This window comes from Ambystoma mexicanum, chromosome 2q, assembly GCF_040938575.1.
Source record: "Ambystoma mexicanum isolate Mex_15411 chromosome 2q, UKY_AmexF1_1, whole genome shotgun sequence".
Classification (NCBI taxonomy): Eukaryota; Metazoa; Chordata; class Amphibia; order Caudata; family Ambystomatidae; genus Ambystoma; species Ambystoma mexicanum.
In genome coordinates, this window is record NC_090924.1 from 443,454,696 (window position 1) to 443,475,399 (window position 20,704).

Here is a 20,704-nt window from a genome sequence, read left to right on the forward strand (position 1 = left end):
GGACTTAGGTGGCAGGCAAGGCTCGACTAAGCAGCCCGTATGAGGAAGGACACAAAGCTTGAAGGTGTTGTTTGGCTATTTGTCCACCCATTGACTGCCCATGGACATGCTAATCCCTATGACCATTCCCAAACAGTTCCAAACTCCTTCAGCTCGCTTTATTCAAGCCTTACTATCAAACCTTGCACTGACGTGCCTGCCAGTGTTTTTTAAAAGCTGTATTCCAAGAGTTAATAACTTAATTGGAGCTGTAAACACGCAACTGGTGTGATAAAAATGCCTAAACTAGGTCTGTCTTTAGCCACTCGCTTTATAAGCACTATAAGTGTCCTTCACTAAAGTCATGTTAAAAACAAGTATTGGCTAAGCCAACAATTTTGGCTTGTGGGTAAGTGTTGGGCATTTGCCAGGCACTGATATTAGATGTCCAGCTACTCACAGCTTTTTGCACAGGCTACCATCAACGGCCAGTTAATACCTGCCACTTTCACATGTCTACACAAAAGCCCAAACAGTTGGCGTTACCAATGCTTGTTTTACAGTAGTGTTTCGGATCTCACTATCCACATACAGTACTAACTCGTATTTAATAGACAAATATAAACCGCAATACAAACATGCAAATTTCCAAATGCGTATTGATAACTGTGTTAAAGGAAATTAATATTAAACAGGGATCATTTATTAAATAATTCATACCACTACAAATGTTTGTATGGTGAGATGTTCTCAATAGATAAATGCTGCATAAGGACAACAGATTATAACGCACAGTAGAGAGCAGCAGGAGACCTCCGAGCAGTAACATTAAAATTCTGAAGCTAGAAGCTACCAATGAAACCAGACATCTGCTCCTCAGGCACAGATAGCCTGTTTGTAATGGCATCACCCCTCCCCTTATCAAGAGTATGTTAGTTTGCTCACCCGTGACATTTTCTTAAAGTTGGGCAGGGATAGCAGCACGGAGGGTGCTATTTTTTCACAAACAGCAGGCCCATGTTAATGCTCCCTTTCATGCTAGGATGTTCTTACTCTTCCATTGCAACATTACCCTCAACCTCCAATTTGTAAACAGCCTTTGTTATAGGTCCAACGTACTACTAGGCAGCAGAGTGCGGCATGTCTCAAGCAGGAGACAACCACAGCGTACCTTCAGTATATTGCCACGTCATACCCTCAGTGCGTTACCAAAGTGCACTTTCTGCACATCACCAGTTGACAGACTACAGGGTACCTTCAACATGCTACCTGGAGACGGTCTGACGACTTCAGCTTGTGGCAATGGCTTCCTGACTTTTACCGGGTGCAATAGCATACAGGAGAAAGTGGGATAAGAAAAACCGTATGTGTGAAGCATTCTGACTTGGATTTCATTTCCTCCAGCTCCTGGAGAAGCCTGGCCTGGCTCCGGTAGGCATTTTGGATCTCCAAGATGGCCATCTTGGCAGCTGTGTTTTGCTCCTCCAGTAGGACATCAGCAGGTATGACGAACGCACTGTCAGTCTAAAAAAAAAAGAGGGACTAAAGTCAGAGATCTTGATTAAATAGAGAAAGAATACAAACGTTTTAAGCCAGCCTTCTTCAACAGAACACTCAGTGGCAAACTGATCATCCTCTTCCAAATGGGTTGCATACAGCAAAGTGTCTAAGCAAAGTGAAATGGCAAGTGATTGAATTTTTCAATAAGGAAAGAAGATAATCACACCCGACAGCACTGTCCCTTGCTTGTATCAACATTCAGATTGGATAAGTATTATAGTGTAGGTTCAGGAGGCAGCATGGGGAGTCCTTAGGTTAGTTTATTAAGTTGCACGCACATAAGATGGAAGTATGGAGCTGGTAGGAGGATCTTAAGTATAACAGGCAGAGCCCAACCAAGCTCAAGGCATAACATTCCAGGCTGCTGCATCAGCATGTGCTGTGCATTCCATGACATCACAGCCACACAGGATGAATCTACACAGATGAGCCAGGAGGAGAGGAAGCAGGATATAACACACCTCCTTCCATTAAACAACAAGGCAGACTCTGCAAACACCAAACAAGCAGGGGGAAACACACACAACGCACCTTCTCTCTTTAGCCAACCAACATGCAGGAAAGATCTGCATAAGATAACACATGGGAAGAACAAGAGGGGAGAAACACAGGCACGAAACAACCTCCCGCTCCTTCCTGAAAAACACCAAGACATCGGACTGCTAGATGCACAGATTTCTGAAGGGCGAATGGAAAACCAAAACCAGACATACCGGACTAACACGCTAGAGCGGAGTGTTGCTGTCAACACACATGTGCGAAAGAAATCTACCACTCCGTCACAATCACAGTGATCTGGGGGTGACAAACCCAACAAAAGTCTGCCAGACTGTCAACACCCTATGCTCAGAGCTGCTGGCCAGGCAAGAACCAAACTGCTATTGCACCACACACTACCGAGGACCAGATGGGGAGGTGAAACCGGTCACCGGGCTGACCAAGGACAGTGCTCAACCACAAAGGGATGCAGCAGGCTGAGCTGTTGATCAGCATCAGATATTGAAAGAAAATCAACTCATGAGTGGGTCGGTAAATTACATCGCTTACCATCACTGTGTACCGCACGTCCGATCTAACTCACAGGTGTTCGCAAATGCTTCCCTTACCATTGAAAGCAACCGTGAACCACACATCCGGAGCCTAAACCAAAATGACAAAGAGCACCTCAGCGATCCTCTCGATTTCCATGTGAGATGACCGTGGACCAGACGTCTGAGAACTCAACTCACTACCAAAGCGCATGGTGGCTTCGCAGTGCCCTCCCGACACTTTCCAAAACACAATCACTTTGCCGTGGGACCTTACAGCATTCTCCTGACATGCTCTGTGAGGCCTTACAGCATCTTCCCTGACGCAGGCCTACACTACGATACAACCATCTGCATTGTCCACAAGGCCTTCTGGGGCCTGAGGCCTCAATACCTTCAACTCCCTCCCTAAATACCTTCCTTCTCAAGCTCTTTGCTCATTTGCCTCAAACTCCCTCAGGCTCAGTCGCTTCTCCAAGCAACGAGTTGGTGGCAGATGATCTTCGGTTCCGCAACCTCAAAACCTTTCTCTTTGCCTCTGCTTTTTCTCCTCTCCCTTGCTGACTTCCTGACTGACACAGACTTTGCACTGGTTGCCTAGCCGCCCTCTGATCTCGGGCCCAGGTCGCCTCCTTCGACAGTCACACTCCTGCACTGCCCTCCTGGCAACCCCACACTTGGGGACTGTTTCTGTATCCCTACAGTCCCACTACCAGCACTTGTTGTCTGCCCTTACCCTTGCCACCTTCTGGCCGTACTTACCTATTGTTATTATTTTCTTATCCCATGTACCGCACTGTCCTCTCCTACTTCCCACCCTGCACTTCTTCCCACTTCCCACCCTGCACTTCTCCCCCTCCCCTTCCCATGCACTCGCGTGATCTGAATGACACCTGGCCTAGTAGGATCGTTGCGTCTTCCCTCTGTTCCCCTCCCTTGCCTCGTTGCGCCTTGAAACACTTGTGTATAGGCACATTATAAATGCCATATCATAACCGTGGCTTCGCAGTGTCTTCCTGACACATTCCAAAACACAAACACTTTGCTGAAGGGCTTTACAGCGTCCTCCTGAGGAACGCCCTGTGAGGCCTTACAGCATCCTTCCTTACGCATGCCTACACAATAATACAATGGTGGCCTGGCAGTGCCCTCCTGACATCTGCTGCAACACCAAAACATTCTGAGTGGTGTCTTACTGGGTCCTTCCCGACGCTCTCCCCATGAGGCCTTACTTTGTCCTCACTGATGCATGCCTTCACACTCTCACACACACACACACACACACACACACACACACACACACACACACAAGATACCATTGCCCCACTCAAGGCACGCAAGAGTGAACAGACTTCACCTCAACACCTGGTTCACCCCTCACCTAAAAGAACCTAGACTGGAAAAAGGGAAATTAGAAACCATATGGCAACACTCCCCAACGGAAGAAAATAAACTAAAACTCTGTGCCAACAACTACAGCAAAGAAATTATCCAAACCAAAAAAGAAGTCTACAATGAAAGAATATCCAAAGCAGGTTCCAATACCAAGGAATTATTTGTGATCCTGCGAGAATTAGAATTGGCCATACCTCCACTGGATAACGTACCTAAAGACAAGCAATGGTGCACTAGCATTTAATATGCCCTAACAAATAAAATAAAAACAGTGCAAACTAAAATTGCAGTAAAAAAAAGCCTCTCTTCCCCTTGTTGAAACACCAACTACTACCACCACTCCCATTCACAAGCCTAACCTAGCTCCATTTAGATTCACTAAAGTCTCCATTCAGGAAACTGAAAAAATGATTGCTTCCCTAAAGCCGTCAAACTGCAAAGGCGACAACTGCCTGGCCCAAATAATTAAGGATCTAGCCAGAGATTTAGCCCCCTTTATCTCTAAACTTACCAACGCCTCCTTTTCATCCAACACAGTCCCAAGTAGCTTAAAAGAATCTTGGGTTCTACCCATTCTCAAAAAACAAACCTTAGACTCCTCCATCCCCACAAACTACAGGCCCATCACAACGTTCCGATTCCTCCTGAAGATAATAGATAGAGTGGCCCATCTACAAATTCAGAGGTACCTTGAAACCAACCAACTTTAAGGCTCCCGCCAATCGGGGTTCAGACCCCAGCACGGCACGGGGACAGCATTAATAGACCTTAAAGCTCAAATCGATGAGTTTAGCGACAAAGGAAATACAGCTATACTGCTCCTCCTTGATCTGTCGGCAACATTCGACCTGGTGGACCATGCAGTATTATGCAAACACCTAGCATCGGCTGCCTACTTTTCAAGTGAAGCTATAGCCTGGGTCCAGTACTTTCTAGACAACAGAAGCATGCAAGTCTTCTCCACTTAAGCATCTGCAAACCCAATTCAAACAACATGTGGAGTCCCCCAGGGCTCATGTTTCTCACCAACTATGTATAATATCTTTACTAAGCCTCTATTTGACAAATTGAACAAACTGGGTGTCACCTACACAAATTATGCAGATGACACCCAGATCCTCATTCCCCTTTTGGGCAATTTCACCTCAGATACAGCCTTAGTAAACAAAATTGACATCCTCATTCAGGCATGGATGGCAACCCATGGCCTCTACCTGAATGACGATAAAACGGAGATTCTGATCCTTGGCTCAGCCAACAATCTAAAAATACTTGACACTAACTATAGCGCCTTCAACATTGATGGCAACATAATCACAGTTGCCAAAGAAGTGAAGACTCTTGGCTTCTATCTGGATTCCATGCTATCCCTAAAAAAACGGGTAAACTCTGTGGCCTCATCAACTGCCTACACTGTCAAACTTATTAGAGCATGCAGACCCTTCCTCTCACTAGCAAGCTGCATTATCTTAGCCAATGCCCTCATCCTATCAAAATTGCACTACTGCAACACACTGTATGTAGGAGCCAATAAATACATCAACAAACTACAAACATTTCAAAATAATGCGCGCAGAACAACCCTGAACCTCCCTACTAGAGAGCACATATCCAATGCCAGGAGAAACCATAACTGGTTGAAAATTAGCTATAGGAGCCTCTTTCAAACTGTTTCATTAACCTTCAAATGCCTCAACAACGCAGCCCCCCCATACCTAAAAGAAAGAATAATTAGAAAATCTTCTGCACGACCAACTAGGACGGCCAACTCCCATTGCCTCCAAATACCCAGATTCCGACTAAACAAAACAGGAGGCAACAGCTTCCCTGTAAAAGCTGCCCAGCAATAAAACGCACTACCAGTTGAGCTCAGAAGGGATCAGTCTTACTAGAGTTTCAGACGTAACACCCGTACCTGGCTACGCCTTAACCACTAAACTAATGACTTCAGCTGTCAGTTTCCATGTCTTGCCTACCCATGAACATCTGTAACTTGCTTGTAAGTATTCTCTGTACCGGTCTATACCTGTAACCAAGCTCTAAGTATTCTTGTCATGTTGTGCGCCCAGCTAGCTAAGGGTTTAGGGCGCTCTATAGACGTTGCCCAATTGTATCTCTCCAGACTATGACAAAACAACTTCTCAATCTAGTGATGACATGTCTCCTGACCAGTGCAGTGATGTCCCACTCCTGACACCACAAGTATTTCTAATCTGCCATGACCCCACCACCAATCTTATTCCCAATGACCACAAGCTATGCCACACTCCACGCATAACAGTTGAATGTTAACACATGCAGAGCATAACACATTTTTGTGTGATCATTTAAACACATCCTAAACACATTAGAGACTGCATTGATTTTACTAAAAGTCAATTGCTGCATGGGTGTGCAGCCAAACGCTAAAAATTCCTCAGAATATGTTAGGGCCTGGATTTCATCAATGCCTTGAAATTACTAAATGTTTAAGCCTACTAGTCGTTTTTGCTTCCATGCAACATAACACGAAAATTCATCCAGCTTGTTATAACTAAATGCATATATCAAATTAGCATTCCTTTGATTTTATAACTGGTAAGCAATGTTTCCTTCCACAACCAAATTCAAAGGCAACGCTCCGACTTCACAAACATCCATGCATGTACTCATTATTCAGGTGTACCATCCAACATGTAAGCAAAATGCAGGTTGCACCTCTGTGTACACGTGTAACCCCTAAATCTGAAAACGATTAAATACATTAATCTCTGTAAGGTTTGCGTATAGTCATAATATGGGGTTAAAAACATCATTAGACTATGCCTCACTGCATTAGAGGTTCAATGACTTCAGATTCAATTTTCCACTCCTGCAACACTGCTCTATATGATGCAGATACAGAGGACACAAATGGTCCGACTCCTGAGACCATGAAAAAGACGACATTCCCCAGCAATTCAAATGGACTAATTTGAATAACTTTGTGTAAGCAATAAAACTTAAGCTTCCTTTTGTTTCTCGCAGACCGGTGGTGGCCTTGAGGTCATCACGCTAGGCACGCTGCTGGGGTCATTTCAGAGGCGAAAAAGGAATGAACTGAGAATGATTCCACATTCTTTCCTCCACCAACACAGACACCATCAATATGACATCACCATTTACAGCCAGACCGCAGCGGGGGATCAGGGTTCTCGGTGCAACGGTCAGTAGGGGTGTCACTATTAGTTTTATGACGGTACGATAACCTTTTCGCCAAATGACGGTATATCATGGTTATCGCGATATAGCAGGTGGAGTTAACCAATCTTAAATATTTTCTAAACAGTCATAAATTGTCAGATTTATCAACACAAACAAAACCATGCACCCAGGGCCAGAATTGGGCTTTTCAGCATACTTTCTACTGAAATGCCACCCCTTGCTTCCACCAAACACAAACACACGTGTGGAGAGGAGGGTGGGGAGCCCTGCTGCGACTGGCAAAGCAAACTGAATAGCTTTTCTTAAGTGGTCATTTAGGCTATTAGCTCCCCCACTGGCTACTGGTGAAGATGAACATGTTGCCATCTTGATAACCTACATGCCACAGATCAATGGAGGCTGATGGTAGTATACGCTTGTACACACACACACACATTACGTTACAGCCTTTAGTTTACTTGCGGGCCAAAAGGTGTTCAGTAATCACAGACATGTTACCCTTTGGTATGGCAGCAGGTAATACCCACAGAGATTAGTGAATTTCGCAGTGTGACTTATATGTAAATTCAATGATAGAGCCAGGGAAATCCCCCATTGTCATATGTTTAGCAAACATTATCCATTATAAATATATAAACCCCAAAGCCGCCAACCAAAAGTAAACCTTTTTCCTTCTTGGCACTGTATTTATTCTTCCTATTGCTAACATATTGATTTTGTGTCAGGCACGTTGGTTTATGGAATGGCATTAAAAACTGCTCCAACTGAAACGACTTTGCAGACGGCACATCCAACAGTGCAAGACCAAGACTGCGCAAATTAGATTGAAAAGCACACTTAACGGTATAAAAGGTATACCGGTATAAACAATGTGACGGTTATTATTGTTCAATTAAGTGGTTCACGGTATCTTTAACGGTATACCGTTACATCCCTAACAGTCAGCGGTGCCCTCCTGCTCAGGGCACCATACAACAACAACTGCAAGCGCAGAAACATGCTCTTGTGTTCCTGTGCTTTCTCCTCACAAGCCGGTAAGCTTAATAAAGCACTTTTTCACATCAGTAAAACCTCTGTAGCACCTGACATGGGCTCTGTGTCCTTTTCTTTTCTTTTCTTAAGCTTATATTGGAATGGCACTGGTAGTGAACTATTGAGCACCTCGTAAAGGATAGACATTATGTAAGGAATCAGCATTCTTCCTTTCCCCACAACTCCAAGGGGACATCCTCCATCCCCCAATATGCAGTTATTCCATGGAGGCATTCACAATCCACATTACACTGCAGTTCCTCCAGGGAGGTATTAGCCATCTCGCAACACAAATTCTCCTTCCCCGGGCCTTTTTCTTTCTCCTCGGGACACCTACATTTGGGCAAGTATGTCCTTCCACAGACAGCCTTTTCTTCTCCGGGGGAGGCCCCGTGGTTGCATCACCTGGCCCTGGGTGTGTCACCTGGCCCTGGGTGGTAGGACTGTCTCCTTGGGGGCAGTGGGTCTCCCTCTTCCTCAGTTTCTTAATCCTGCACTCTGCACCCCCTGCAGCAGTTGCCTCATACCTCTCTCCTACTCTCAGGTACCTGTTCTTCTGGGTTCGCCCGAAGTTCCCAGTCGCCAGGCCTCGAGGTAGCATGGTGAGTCCTTAGGTTAGTTTAAGTTGCATGCACATAAGATACAGGTATGGCATTTGTTACAGGAGCTGGCAGCAGGATCTTAAGTATTGCAGGGAGAGCCCACAGGCTTCCACCATACAGGCTTCATGTCTCTCTAACTCCCTGGGCGGAACCAAGCTCAAGGCATAACATTCTAGGCTGCTGCATCAGCATGTGCTGTCCATTCCATGACATCACAGCCACACAGGATGAATCTACACAGATGAGCAAGGAGGTGAGGAAGCAGGATATAACACAAAACAGGAGCTGCTTTTAGCTCCTGTTTTGTGTTATATCCTGCTTCCTTATTGCTTATTGGTATCTGGAAAGGACCAGTGAGCAGGAGCTACCACTGGGGAACAAGGAGCTAGTACACAGCCTTCCACAAATCTAACTTCGATGTAAGATGGAAACAAATCATTTTGTCCATTATTGCTAACCCCTTATGCTTTAAATGTCAGATTTATCTTAATGCTCATTTATTGATTGTCAATTAACGCTATTGTCATATAAGTAAGTTTGGTCCGCATCAGTTGACCTGGGTAGCCAAAAGTAGCTCCTTGTAGCACTTGGTGTCCAGGTAACCAGTCCTACAAGCAGGAGATGAATTGCTTCTAGCACCCCTCGAAACCCAGCCCTTTTAATCCCAGAGTAGTTGCCAATGAAAAAATGACTTACCTTGCGGTAATGTTCTTTCTGATGGATGTTCCTGCAATGGCTTCCTCATCTATGATATCCATATCCCACCGCAGATGTTCTCTGGAAACCTTCCTGCCGCCAGGGGTGTGCTGTGCGGCTCTGCGTCTGGTTTGTCCGACACCTCTATGCGCTCCACACCGGAAATTACATTGGGGCCAGTATAAGTAGCGGCACCACGAACAATGACCTCTGTCCCACCCTTTTTCCCCAGCATTCTGATGCTGAGGGATTGTAGAACCGATAGCGTACTAGCTTCCCACAAGAGGGGCAGGTAGGGAGGGCGGTGAGGTATCCATGGCAGGAACATCCACCAGAAAGAACATTACCGAGAGATAAGTAATTTGTTAGCTTAATGGATTTCTTCCAGCCACGGATTCCTCATCTATGATAGACTCCAAAAGTAGGAGGAGGAAGGAAAGCAAGGACATTAGCTAAACCAGAAAACTCTGGAGAACAGACCTACCAAAACGGTACCCTGGCTCGCAAGGGAATCCAAGCAGTAATGCTTAGTGAAAGTGAGCAGAGATGCCCATGTTGCCACGTGGCAAATGTCCAGGACAGGGACTCCCCTCTGCAGAGCAGAGGTGGCAGGCACTTCTCTCGTAGAATGAACCCCGAGACCCTCAGGCACATCTTTCGCAGCCAGATTGTAACATTTTGAGATGCAGAAAATAATCCACCTGGACAGGGTCTATTTGGTCACAGCTGTGCCAGCATGAGCACCAACGTAACCAACATAAAGCTGCTCATCTTTCCTAACTGCTCTAGTACGAGATGCATAGTACTTAAGGGCCTGTACCGAGTCCAGTCGATGAAATTGTTCATCTGCCTTGGAAGGGTGAGGTGGAGGGAAGAACACAGCAAGATGGTACTCCTGAGAGAGAGAGATGGAAGTCCAAGACCACCTTCGGCAGAAAGGAGGGCCTCACTCTCAAAGTCCACTTCTCTTTGGAAAAAAACAAATACAGAGGTAAAACAGACGCCTGGAGCTCACTAACCCGTCTCGCGTAAGTGATGGCAACCAGGAAAATCACGTTAAGGGTGAGCAATCGAACAGAACAGGAATGAAGGAGCTCAAACAGAGCACCCATGAGAAATATCCAAACTAAATTCAAATGCCACGCTGGAACCACAAACAAGTAGGGAGGAAACGGTTTACACAAAACCTACAATAACTGCATAACGGGATTGCGAAAAACAAGCCCTTTTCTGGGGAACTCTTGAACACATAGCAGTGAGGTAACCATTTACAGTGCTAATCTGTAGGACCGCCTGGAGCAAAGAAAGCAGAAAATCCAAGGACAGGATAACAGATCCGGGTTCCTCTCTCCATACCACAACAAACATTTACGCCACATGCAGGCATAAATGGACTTCGTTGTATTTGTATTTTATTGTTTATATAGCACTTTAATTGAAAGCGCTTTACAGTTTAACAACACATGCACATTAAACATGGAACATAGAAGCAATAACAGTTCATATGAGACAAACCAGGAAAAACAGCATGTCGAACAATTTTCATTTGAGGAGGAAGAAGAATGGGGGGGCAGTGAAGGAGAAAAGGGAGAGAGTGTAGGGAGTAGTAGGCTGGAGATCATGGGGAGACAGGGAAGACAAAGGAACAGGGAAGAGGGCATTGGAAGGAGAGGGAACAGGTGTCACAGGGAGGGGAGTGGAGAAGGAGTGCTTTCAAGGAGGAACGGAAGGAGGAATAGGTGGAAGTAGAGCAGATAGTGAAAGGAAGGGAGTTACAATGTAGGGGGGCAAGAAGCTGAAAGGAGCGGAAACAAGAGGAGGCACAAGGTGGTGGGGGGGCGTAAAGTAAGAAGAGATCAGCAGAACAAAGGGAGCGAGAGAGGGTATAGAATGAGAGAAGAAAGGAGAGGTAACGAGGGGCAAGGTCATAAAGAGATTTAAAGACAAGGCAAAGGAAGTGAAATTTAAGATGGGAATGGAAAGGAAGCCAGCCTAGGTTGGAAATTGAGTTGGAGATGGAATCATGGGAAGAGAGAAGACAGAGGGTACGGATGGCAGAGTGGTAGAGGGATTTAAGGGGGGCGAGATGGGAGGCAGGGAGAGCGAAAAAGAGAGAACAACAGTAGAAAAGGCGAGAAAAGATAAGGGAGGAGATTAAGAGCTTGGTAGAATGGAAGGTGAGAGAAGAACAGGCTTTACAGATATTGAAGAGGTGGTAGCGACAAGAGCGAGACGTAAGGGACATATGGTGAGTAAAGGACAGGGATGATTCAAAGTAGATTCCTAGATTCCAGGCATGAGAGGGAATCTGGAGATTAGAAGGGGGAAATGAATAGAGGGAGAGGGAATTGTGTTAGAAGGGAAGAATAAGACGTCAGCCCTGTCAGTATTCAGAGAGAGATAGTAAGAGGACATCCAATTTTTAATGGCGGTGAGACAGGAGGAGAGATTTAGATGTAGGTCAGGAGAGAAGGAAGAAAAGGAGAGGAAGAGCGGAGTGTCATCAGCGTAGAAATGGTGAGAAATACCGAATGATGAGATGAGAGGAGCGAGAAGTGAAGTATAGAGAGAGAATAAGAAGGGTCAGAGGACGGGGCTTTGGGGAACGCTGTAGTCCAGAGGGAAGGTGTAGGAGGTGCTTTCGCTCCAAGAGATGGCGAATGAGCGGTGTGAAAGGTAAGAGGAGAGCCAGTGAAGGACTGAGCCTTGGAGGCCAAAGGAAGAAAGAGTATTGAGAAGTAAGGGGTGATCGACAGTATCAAAAGCAGCGGTGAGGTCAAGGAGGATGAGGATAGAGGATTGCTTAGCACAGCGAGTGGTAAGGTGGGAGTTAAGGACACAGGTAAGAGCAGATTCAGTGGAGTGTTTGGGGCGAAAGCCAGATTGAGAGGGAGGAAGCAGAGAGTGGTTAGAGATAAAGGTCAAAAGTTGAGAATAGGCTAGTCGTTCAGGTAGTTTAGAGAGAAAAGGTAGAAGTGAGATTGGGTGTAAATTAGATGTAAGAAGGAGATTAGTAGAAGGCTTTTTAAGGATAGGGATAATAGTGGCATGCTTGAAGGCTGTAGGAAAGGTGGCCGTGGAGAGACAAGTGTTGAAGAAGGAGGTTAAATAGGGAATAAGAGGGGATAAACCTTGGCAATATGAAGGGTAGGGATAGGAAGGGGGGTGGTAGGGTGGGAGTTGGTTAGGAGGAGAGAAACATCAGAAGGAGAGATGAGAGAAAATTCAGACATGCAAGCCGAGGGGGAGTGCGAGGGAGGGAGGTGGGAGTAAGAAGGAGAGATTTTTTTGGCGAAGAGAAAAGATTTTTTCAGAGAAGATAGTAAAGTCGGATGGAGAGAGGGGATGTAGAAGAGAGGTCAGGAGGGGGAGAGGAGACTAGAGAGGGTTTGAAAGATACGACGAGAATGAGAGGCTTGGGAGTGAATGAGGTAAGAAAAGTGGGAGCGTTTAGCATATTAAGGCAGGAGTCATATAGTGAGTGATATGAAAAGAAGGAGGTTTGGTTAGGGAGAGTAGGGGATTTGAGCCAGCAACACTCGAGGCGACGGAGGAGACGCTGCATGGCTAGGAGGTGAGGGGAAAGCCATGGTTGAGAAGGCTTACGAGTAGGGCAGAAAGAAGAGAGGCGATAGAATTGATGGAGACTAGAGGTGAGAGAGAAGGGCAAGGTCAGCAGGGAGAGAGGAGAAGTCAAAAAGGGGTGGCAAGGACAAGGAGCAGGTGCCAAGGAAGAGAGAAGGGTTAAAGTTCTGGAGGTCACGACGGGTGAAAGCAGTGAGAGGGGTACGGAAGTGGGAAGAGGGGAGCAAGGAGTGAGGGAGAAGGAGAGCAGAGTATGATCAGATAGATAGGCGAGTAGAGAGGAAACAGGGGAGGAGGAGTAAGTAGAATTAAAGATGAGATCAAATGTGGAGCCAGAAGAGTGAGTAGGAGAGGAGGGGAGAGGAGAGAAGGAAGGAGTCAAGGATAGAGAGAAGAGAAGGATGAGGAGGAGTAGGAAGGTGAAGGTTGAAATCACCGAGAACAGTGAGGGGGAGGGGCAGATGAGAGAGAGGAGGTAAGATCATCGTAAAAGGAAGAGGGGATCAGGGGGTCTATAGTTTATTAGGAAGGAAATGGGGTGAGGGAGAGTAAAGGATTTATACAAGTATTCAAAGGAAGAGAAGGTAGGAAGGGACAAAGAGGAGGAAGCCGAGAGGTTAGGATGGAAGAGTAGACCACGACCAGTGGGACGGGAGACACGAGAAAAGGAGAAGGAAGAGGTGGATAGAGAGGCAGGTACAGTAGAATTGTGAGGTGGGATCCAAGTTTCATTTAGACATAGAAAGTGAAGGTTGAGGCAAAAGAACATTTCTAAAACAGCAGCAGTTTTATTGCAAAGAGATCTGGCATTCCATAGAGCAAGGTTGATTAGGCAGGAAGGTTGTATTGGAGGGTAAATGAGGTTGAGGCAACAAGGAGGGGAAGAAAAGGAAGTGGGTGGACGGGGGAGGGGTTTTAGCAAGGGAATGGACATGAGGATTAGGGAAAGGACGAGGGGGAGAGGGAGGAGGGAAGGGGGAGCGGGAGGGAGAGGGGAGTAAGGTAAGTGGGAAAGGAGAAATCTAGCGAGGTGCATGACAGGGAAGAGACAGGAGAAGGGGAGAGAGTAGAGAGGGAGGAGGAGAGAGCAGAGGCCAGGAGTGATAGAGAGAGATAGAGAGGGAGGAGAGGAGATGACGTGATGGGGAGTGTAGGAGGGGGAAAATGGGGAAGAGGGGAAGTGGTTGCTGTTAAAACCAGGTTAGATGCTCAGGCGAAAGAAGCCAAAGTCCCACTCCTATCTCAGCTTCTCAGTAGCCAAGCAGAAGGTTCAGGCTGCTGAGGTTCAGGTGGACGACCTGTCCCCCCCAATTTGGAGTGAAAGTCAAATCTCTTCGGAAGGCGCCAGGGAGGGCAGATGGACATGGCCATCAACTGCGGATACCATGCTCTCTGGGCCCACTCTGGAGGAATCAGGATCAGTGTGGTTCCGAACAGATGTAGTATCCAGAGGACCAGCAGGATGGCAGGGATCGGCAGGAATGCATTTAGGAGGTTCAAAGTCCACTCCACTCGTCAAAAGCTCACTGACGAGGAAATTCCTGTAGCAAAACAATTGTTAACACTGGAAGCGAAGAGGTCCACTTGACAAGCCCCCCAAAGAGTGAATATCTCCATGAGAACTTCCTGACAGAGCTCTGACTTGGGATCTGTCTGCTCAATGCATCCGCTGTGACGTTCCACCGTACGGCCAGATGAGCTGCTGTAAGGGAGACGCTACTCTCGAGAGCCCACTAGCAGTCTCATTGCTTTTCTGCACAGAGACAAGGACCCCACTCAACCTTGTTTGTTGAGGTAGTGCATTGCCAAGGTGTTGTCCCACAGGATCAGTATGTATACTGGTGAGGAGGGGATTGCAGATATTAATATAAGGAAACTGGTGTGAGGAGACTCAAAATAAAAATACAAAAAATAAAAACGAATCAGTATTTTTTCGACCAAATTACTTCAGTGTAAATGTTTTAATTATTGTCGTTTTCGTTAAAATCACATAGATCCAGCCTAATCACCATCAGCTCCGGCAAGTTGATGTGCTCAGCCCACTCACCATAAGATCTGACAAGCGAGTCCCCTAATCTGTCAGAGATGCGTCCGTGGCCACTGTCAACTGGGGCCAAGGTTGTCAAAACAACGCGCCTTTCAGCAAGGAACAAGTCACTTACCTGTAACTGTTGTTCTCCAGCATGGGTCTGGCATGGATTCACATGCTCATGAATATTCCCCGTTGTCAGGCTGGGAATCCTCGGTAAAGAAAAAAATCAGCATCAGTTTCGTTTCTGATCTGTCTTTCGTAGTAGTAACCAATCACTGATCTCTGCGTCATACTGACCACAGCCAATGACTGCCCTCTACCTGAGCCCCGCCACTGGCAGCCATCTTCAGATTTGGTAGCACGTGAAGTGGCAGTATGACCAAGTGAAGAGCTGCAGAGGGGTAGGCGGGAGGGTTCGCATGTGAATCCATGCCAGACCCATGCTGGAGAACAACAGTTACAGGTAAGTAACTTGTTCCTTCTCCAGCATGGGGTCTGGCATGGATTCACATGCTCATGAATAAAGAATACATAGCAGTACACACATGCACAACCACGGGAGGTGGCAAAGGCTCAACATTAAGCATTACATCAAACTCAACATTAAGCAATTCTTACCTCCTCACCAGGCTCACCTTAGGCGAACAGATTGCGCAGCACTGCTTGGCCGACCCTGGACTCCTCCCTGGAATCCCGATCGACGCAGTAGAATTTCGTGAAGGTGTGCGTCGACCTCCACGTAGCAGCCCTGCATATGTCCAGCAAGGGCACACCAGATAGGAATGCCGTGGTAGCTGCGATCGCTCTGGTGGAATGGGCTCTCGGACGGCCAGGCAGCGGTCGGTTTGCCAACCGATGACAGTACATGATACAGCCGGAGAGCCATCTGGAAATGGAGGCCTTTGAGAGAGCCTTCCCCTGATTGACAGGTCCAAAGTTCACAAAAAGTTGTGATGTCTTCCGAAAACACTTCGTGCGGTCCACGTAAAACTTCAGCGCTCTAGCCACATCCAGCGAGTGCAAAGTCCTTTTGGCCGGCGACGAAGGCGACGGGAAGAAAACAGGCAACACCAAGGGTTCGTTGAGGTGGAAGTCCGACGGCACCTTGGGCATGAAGGAGGGGTGCGTCCTGAGCACTACCCTCGTGTCGTGAAAAGTCAAGTACGGGGGTTTGCAGGAAAGGGCCTGGATCCCTCCCACTCTTCGTGCGGAGGTGATGGCCACAAGAAACGCTGTTTTCCACGACAAGAACTTCAACGGAGCCGAGGGCAGAGGCTCGAACGGAGGTCCCATGAGCTTGGTCAGCACCACGTTGAGCTCCCACGCCGGGGCCGGAGCCTTCACCGGCGGGAACGATCTGAACAGTCCCTTCATGAATTCTTTCACCAGACGATGAGAACACAAAGACGTCCGCCCCGTGGTTCTGGTGTATCGGGCGATCGCAGCCAGATGAATCTTGATGGACGCGTGCGCCAGTCCAGCCTTGGCCAGCGTCAGAAGGTACGGCAGTACCTGGGGAGCCGTAATCCGTAGAGGGTTAATCTTCTGTGCGTGGCACCAGACAGAGAACCTCTTCCATTTGTGTCCATAGCATTTAAGAGTTGAGGACGCCCTGGCCTTTGCAAGAACCTTTCTGCAGTCGGCCGGTATGTCGTATCCTCCAAACTCTAACGCTGCAGGAGCCAGGCCTGCAAGTTCAGCGACTTCGGGTCGTGATGGAGGATGGCGCCTCTCTCCCTGGAGAGAAGATCCGCGTCCACTGGCAGCTTGATTGACGGGGACGCTGACAAGTCCAGAAGGTCCGGGAACCATATCTGCCTCGGCCACGCAGGTGCGACGAGGATCATCCTGTACAGTGACCTCTTGAGCTGGTTGATGAGCCGGATCAGCAATGGCAATGGGGGGGGGGGACGCGTATAGAAACAGGCCCTCCCAGGGGAACGAGAAAGCATCACCCATGCTCCTCGGCTGGGGAAACCTGCTGGCGAACCTCTGGGACTTGGAGTTCGTCGCCGTCGCGAACAGATCGATCTGGGGTGTGCCCCACCGTCGGAAGATGCGGTCCACTAGATCCTGTCGTAGTTCCCACTCGTGGCACGAGCGGAGCTCTCTGCTGAGCGAGTCGGCGAGGGTGTTTTTTAACCCTGCCAGATGAAACGGCACCAGAAACATCCCTTGGGCGACGGCCCAATGCCCCAGATCCTGCGCCTCCTTGGACAGGGCTGGGGATCTGGTACCGCCCTGCTTCCTGATGTAGAACATGGTGGTGGTGTTGTCGGTGAAGATCCTCACCACCTTGCCCTTGAGGGACGGAAGAAAAGACCTGAGGGCCCAAAACACTGCACGGAGCTCCAGGACGTTGATATGGAGGGACTTCTCCGTCGGAAGCCAAAGGCCTCTCGCGTGCAGATTTTCGGTGTGCGCTCCCCACCCTTCCAGGGAGCCATACGTGGTCACTGTCTCCTGGTGGCCGGGGGTCTGGAAGTCCATGCCCGCCGTCAGATTCGCGCGGGTGCCCCAAAACCGGATCGCTCGTCGGAAACTCTCGTCGAGTGTGATCCTCTCCTCGAAGCTGCCCGTCGTCTGGATCCAGCGCGCGTCCAGGAACTCCTGCAACGGGCGCATCCGGAGCCTGCACAGGCTGATGAGATAAATGCAAGAAGACATCATTCCGAGGAGGGACTTGATGGACCTCACCCTGGCCGCGTCCGCAACCAGCATCCGCTGCACCTTGCCCAAGATGGCCCTCGTCCTTTCCTCCGACGGAGAGGCCAGAAGCGACACTGTGTCGAGCTTCGCTCCCAGAAACACAGCGTCAGGTGAGACTTGGCGTAGTTTATGGAGAATCCCAGGTCCGTGAGTAGTTGGACGGTCCTTGCCGTGTGCTCCACGGCGAGCTCCTTCGTCTTTGTTCGGATGAGCCAGTCGTCCAGGTAGGGGTAGACGTGGATCCCCTCTCGGCGCAGCTGCGCCGCCACTGGTGCGAGGCACTTGGTGAACACCCTGGGTGCTGACCTCAATCCGAAGGGAAGGGCTCTGAACTGGTAGTGACGCCCTTGGACCACAAACCTGAGAAACTTTCGGTGTCCCTTTAGGATGGGAATATGGAAGTAGGCATCCTCCAAATCCAACGACGACAGGAAATCGCCCTCCTCCAGTTGACCAAGGACGTGTTGGAGGGTGACCATCCGGAACTTCTGTGCCTTGATGAATTTGTTCAGTCGTCATAGGTCCAGGATGGGACGCCATCCTCCCGTCTTCTTCTTCACGAGGAAGTATCTTGAGTAAACTCCGGAGCCCCGAAGCCTCTTTGGGACAAGCTCGATGGCGCCCTTCTCTTGGAGGTAAAGGTGATGCTCAAGAAGTTGAGGGACGTGATGTTCTTTCCTGGCCACAGGGGGGACGCGCGGGCACCTCTTTAGAAACTCGAGCGCGTGACCCTGAGCTAGGGCGTCCAGCACCCAATGGTCGGTGGAGATGGACTCCCACACGCTGACGAAGCTCGCCAGCCGGCCTCCCACCGGGGTGCTTCGGTGGGGGCCCGACCCCACGGCCGGTTCAGTCCTGCTTCGACGAGGCTTTGCTGCCTTGTCCTCCTTGGCGACGACGGCGGGGTCCGCCTGACTTGCCTCGTCCCCTGTAAGCTTCCTGTGACAATGAACGGGCCGCTTGACGGTAGGTGGAAAATCCGCCGCTGGAACCTTTGGAGGCACCCTGTTTGCCTCTGCCGCTCCGAAAGGGCGGCCGCCGTTGCTGGAGAACCCCAAGAGCCCGGGCCGTCTCCGTGTCCGCCTTGATGGCTTGAAGGGAATCGTCCACTGTTTTCCCAAACAGGTTGTTTCCGTCGAATGGCATGTCCAAGACTCTAGTTTGCACGTCCTGACCAGTAGCCTTGAGCCATCCACGCCGCCTAAGGCACACGCTGTTGCCCAACTGGCGAAATCCAGTGTCAGCGATGTCCGTCGCAATCGTAATGGCGTGGTCCGACGCCACCTCTCCTTCCTGCAAGATCTCTAGGGCTTCCGCCCTCTTGTCGTCTGGTAGGAAGTCCAGCAGGGGGGCCAGTTTGTACCACAACTCCCTGTCGTAGCGGGCTACGATAGCCAAGGCGTTGGCCGCCTTAATCGTCGTCGCTGCCGACGAGATGACTCTGCGTCCCATCGTGTCTAATTTCTTTCCCTCGCCGTCCGGCGGGGAGGTTGACGTAGAGGCCGCGCCCCCCCCCCCGCTTTCTTCCTGGCCGCCGCGGAGACTACCGAGTCCGGGGTCGGCTGTGCCCGAAGGCACAAGGGGGCCGCGTCCGGGACCCGGTACTTCTTCTCGTACCGATCCCTTCTAGCCGGCGTCGTGGATGGGTTCTTGAGGAGGGCGAGGCCCTCATCCCAAATATCGTCTAGTAGTGGTACAGCGAGGACCGTCTTCCTCTTGGTCTCGCGCCGTTGATAAAGGAAACCTTCCTTCTTCTCTTCCGGGCAGAGCTGGAAAAGCTTGCATGCCCTGGCGATCATGGAGTGAAACGATCCAATCTCTTCGGGCGGGGAAGCCCGGGTGGGAGGTGACGACGGGAGATCCTCATCGTAAACCTCGTCGTCTGTACCCGTCGCGGCCGTGTCAGTCCCCGTATCATCCCCACGTGTCGTGGACGGGGAGGAGGGCTGAACAGGGCGCGATGGCTGAAAAGGAGGTGGAGGATGAATCCTTCTTCTCTTAGGGGGAGGGCTCCCAGAAGGGCCTGGCTCCGGGTCCCCCGTCGGGAGCGGTTCCTCTGTTGGTGGTAACGGCAGTCTCGTCCTTATCTCCGAGTATAAGGACTGTATAGCCAACAAAATGGCCGCCGAGTTGTCTTGCGGCACTGGTTGAGGGAGATCCGACGGGCGATCATGAGCCCCGTCGGCATCCTCGACGCCCTCGTCGTCTTCCACGTCGGGGTCCCTCCCGACAGGATGGCCTTCTTCCACGCCAGAGCCGTGGCCTAAGACTTCGATCAGCTCCTCCTCAGAGGTTGAGGCCGAGTCCACGACGACCTCCTGCCCCCCCTTTTTCTTCTCTATCGGAGGTTTCACGGGGGTCCTGTCGATGGGCATGAAAGAGGACTCCCTCCGCGGTGGCAGGGAGATTCTGGGCCCCGGGGTCGCCACCACTGGTGTAGCCTCCACAGGCTGAGCCAGGGCCGCCGCGACTGTCTCGATAGAGGCCTTGGCCGGATGGATCAAGGCTTTCACCACCTTAGGTGCGCTCACCGCCTTCTCCTTGGGGGGAGGGTCACCACCTCGCTCCCCCTCCGATGGGGCCTTAGGGCACGACCGGGGTCTCTCCAGGAGTTTCGCCGGGTGCTCGGCCTTCCTCTTACCCGAGCCAGAGCGTTGGCTCGTGGTTGATGGCGCTGGAGAGGATGCGCCCTGCCTGGCGCCCGTAGAGCCCGACCGTTCGGCACTCCCGGTGCCAGCGGACTCGCGGTGCTTGGCCTTCTGTTGGACCCCCGTCGCCGGGGCGCCCTCAAAGGTCTTAGAAGACCACTCGGACTTCTTCTTCTTCTCGCCTGACGGGCTCTTTCCTTCCAGCCAGTTGGCGATACGTTGATGGCGGTCCTTCATGGTCCGCTCCGACATATT

At 49.7% G+C, this 20,704-nt stretch overlaps 1 protein-coding gene across 2 annotated transcripts in view; it reads right to left on the bottom strand.

The window, feature by feature from the left end:
• ZWINT (ZW10 interacting kinetochore protein) overlaps positions 1-20,704 on the bottom strand; it is a 199,167-nt gene that overhangs the window by 60,182 nt on the left and 118,281 nt on the right. For both annotated transcript variants that reach the window (XM_069647510.1, XM_069647511.1), the window contains exon 8: positions 1,364-1,503. In XM_069647510.1, the coding sequence (XP_069503611.1) occupies positions 1,364-1,503 (140 nt within the window). The remainder of the gene's footprint in view (positions 1-1,363; positions 1,504-20,704) is intronic.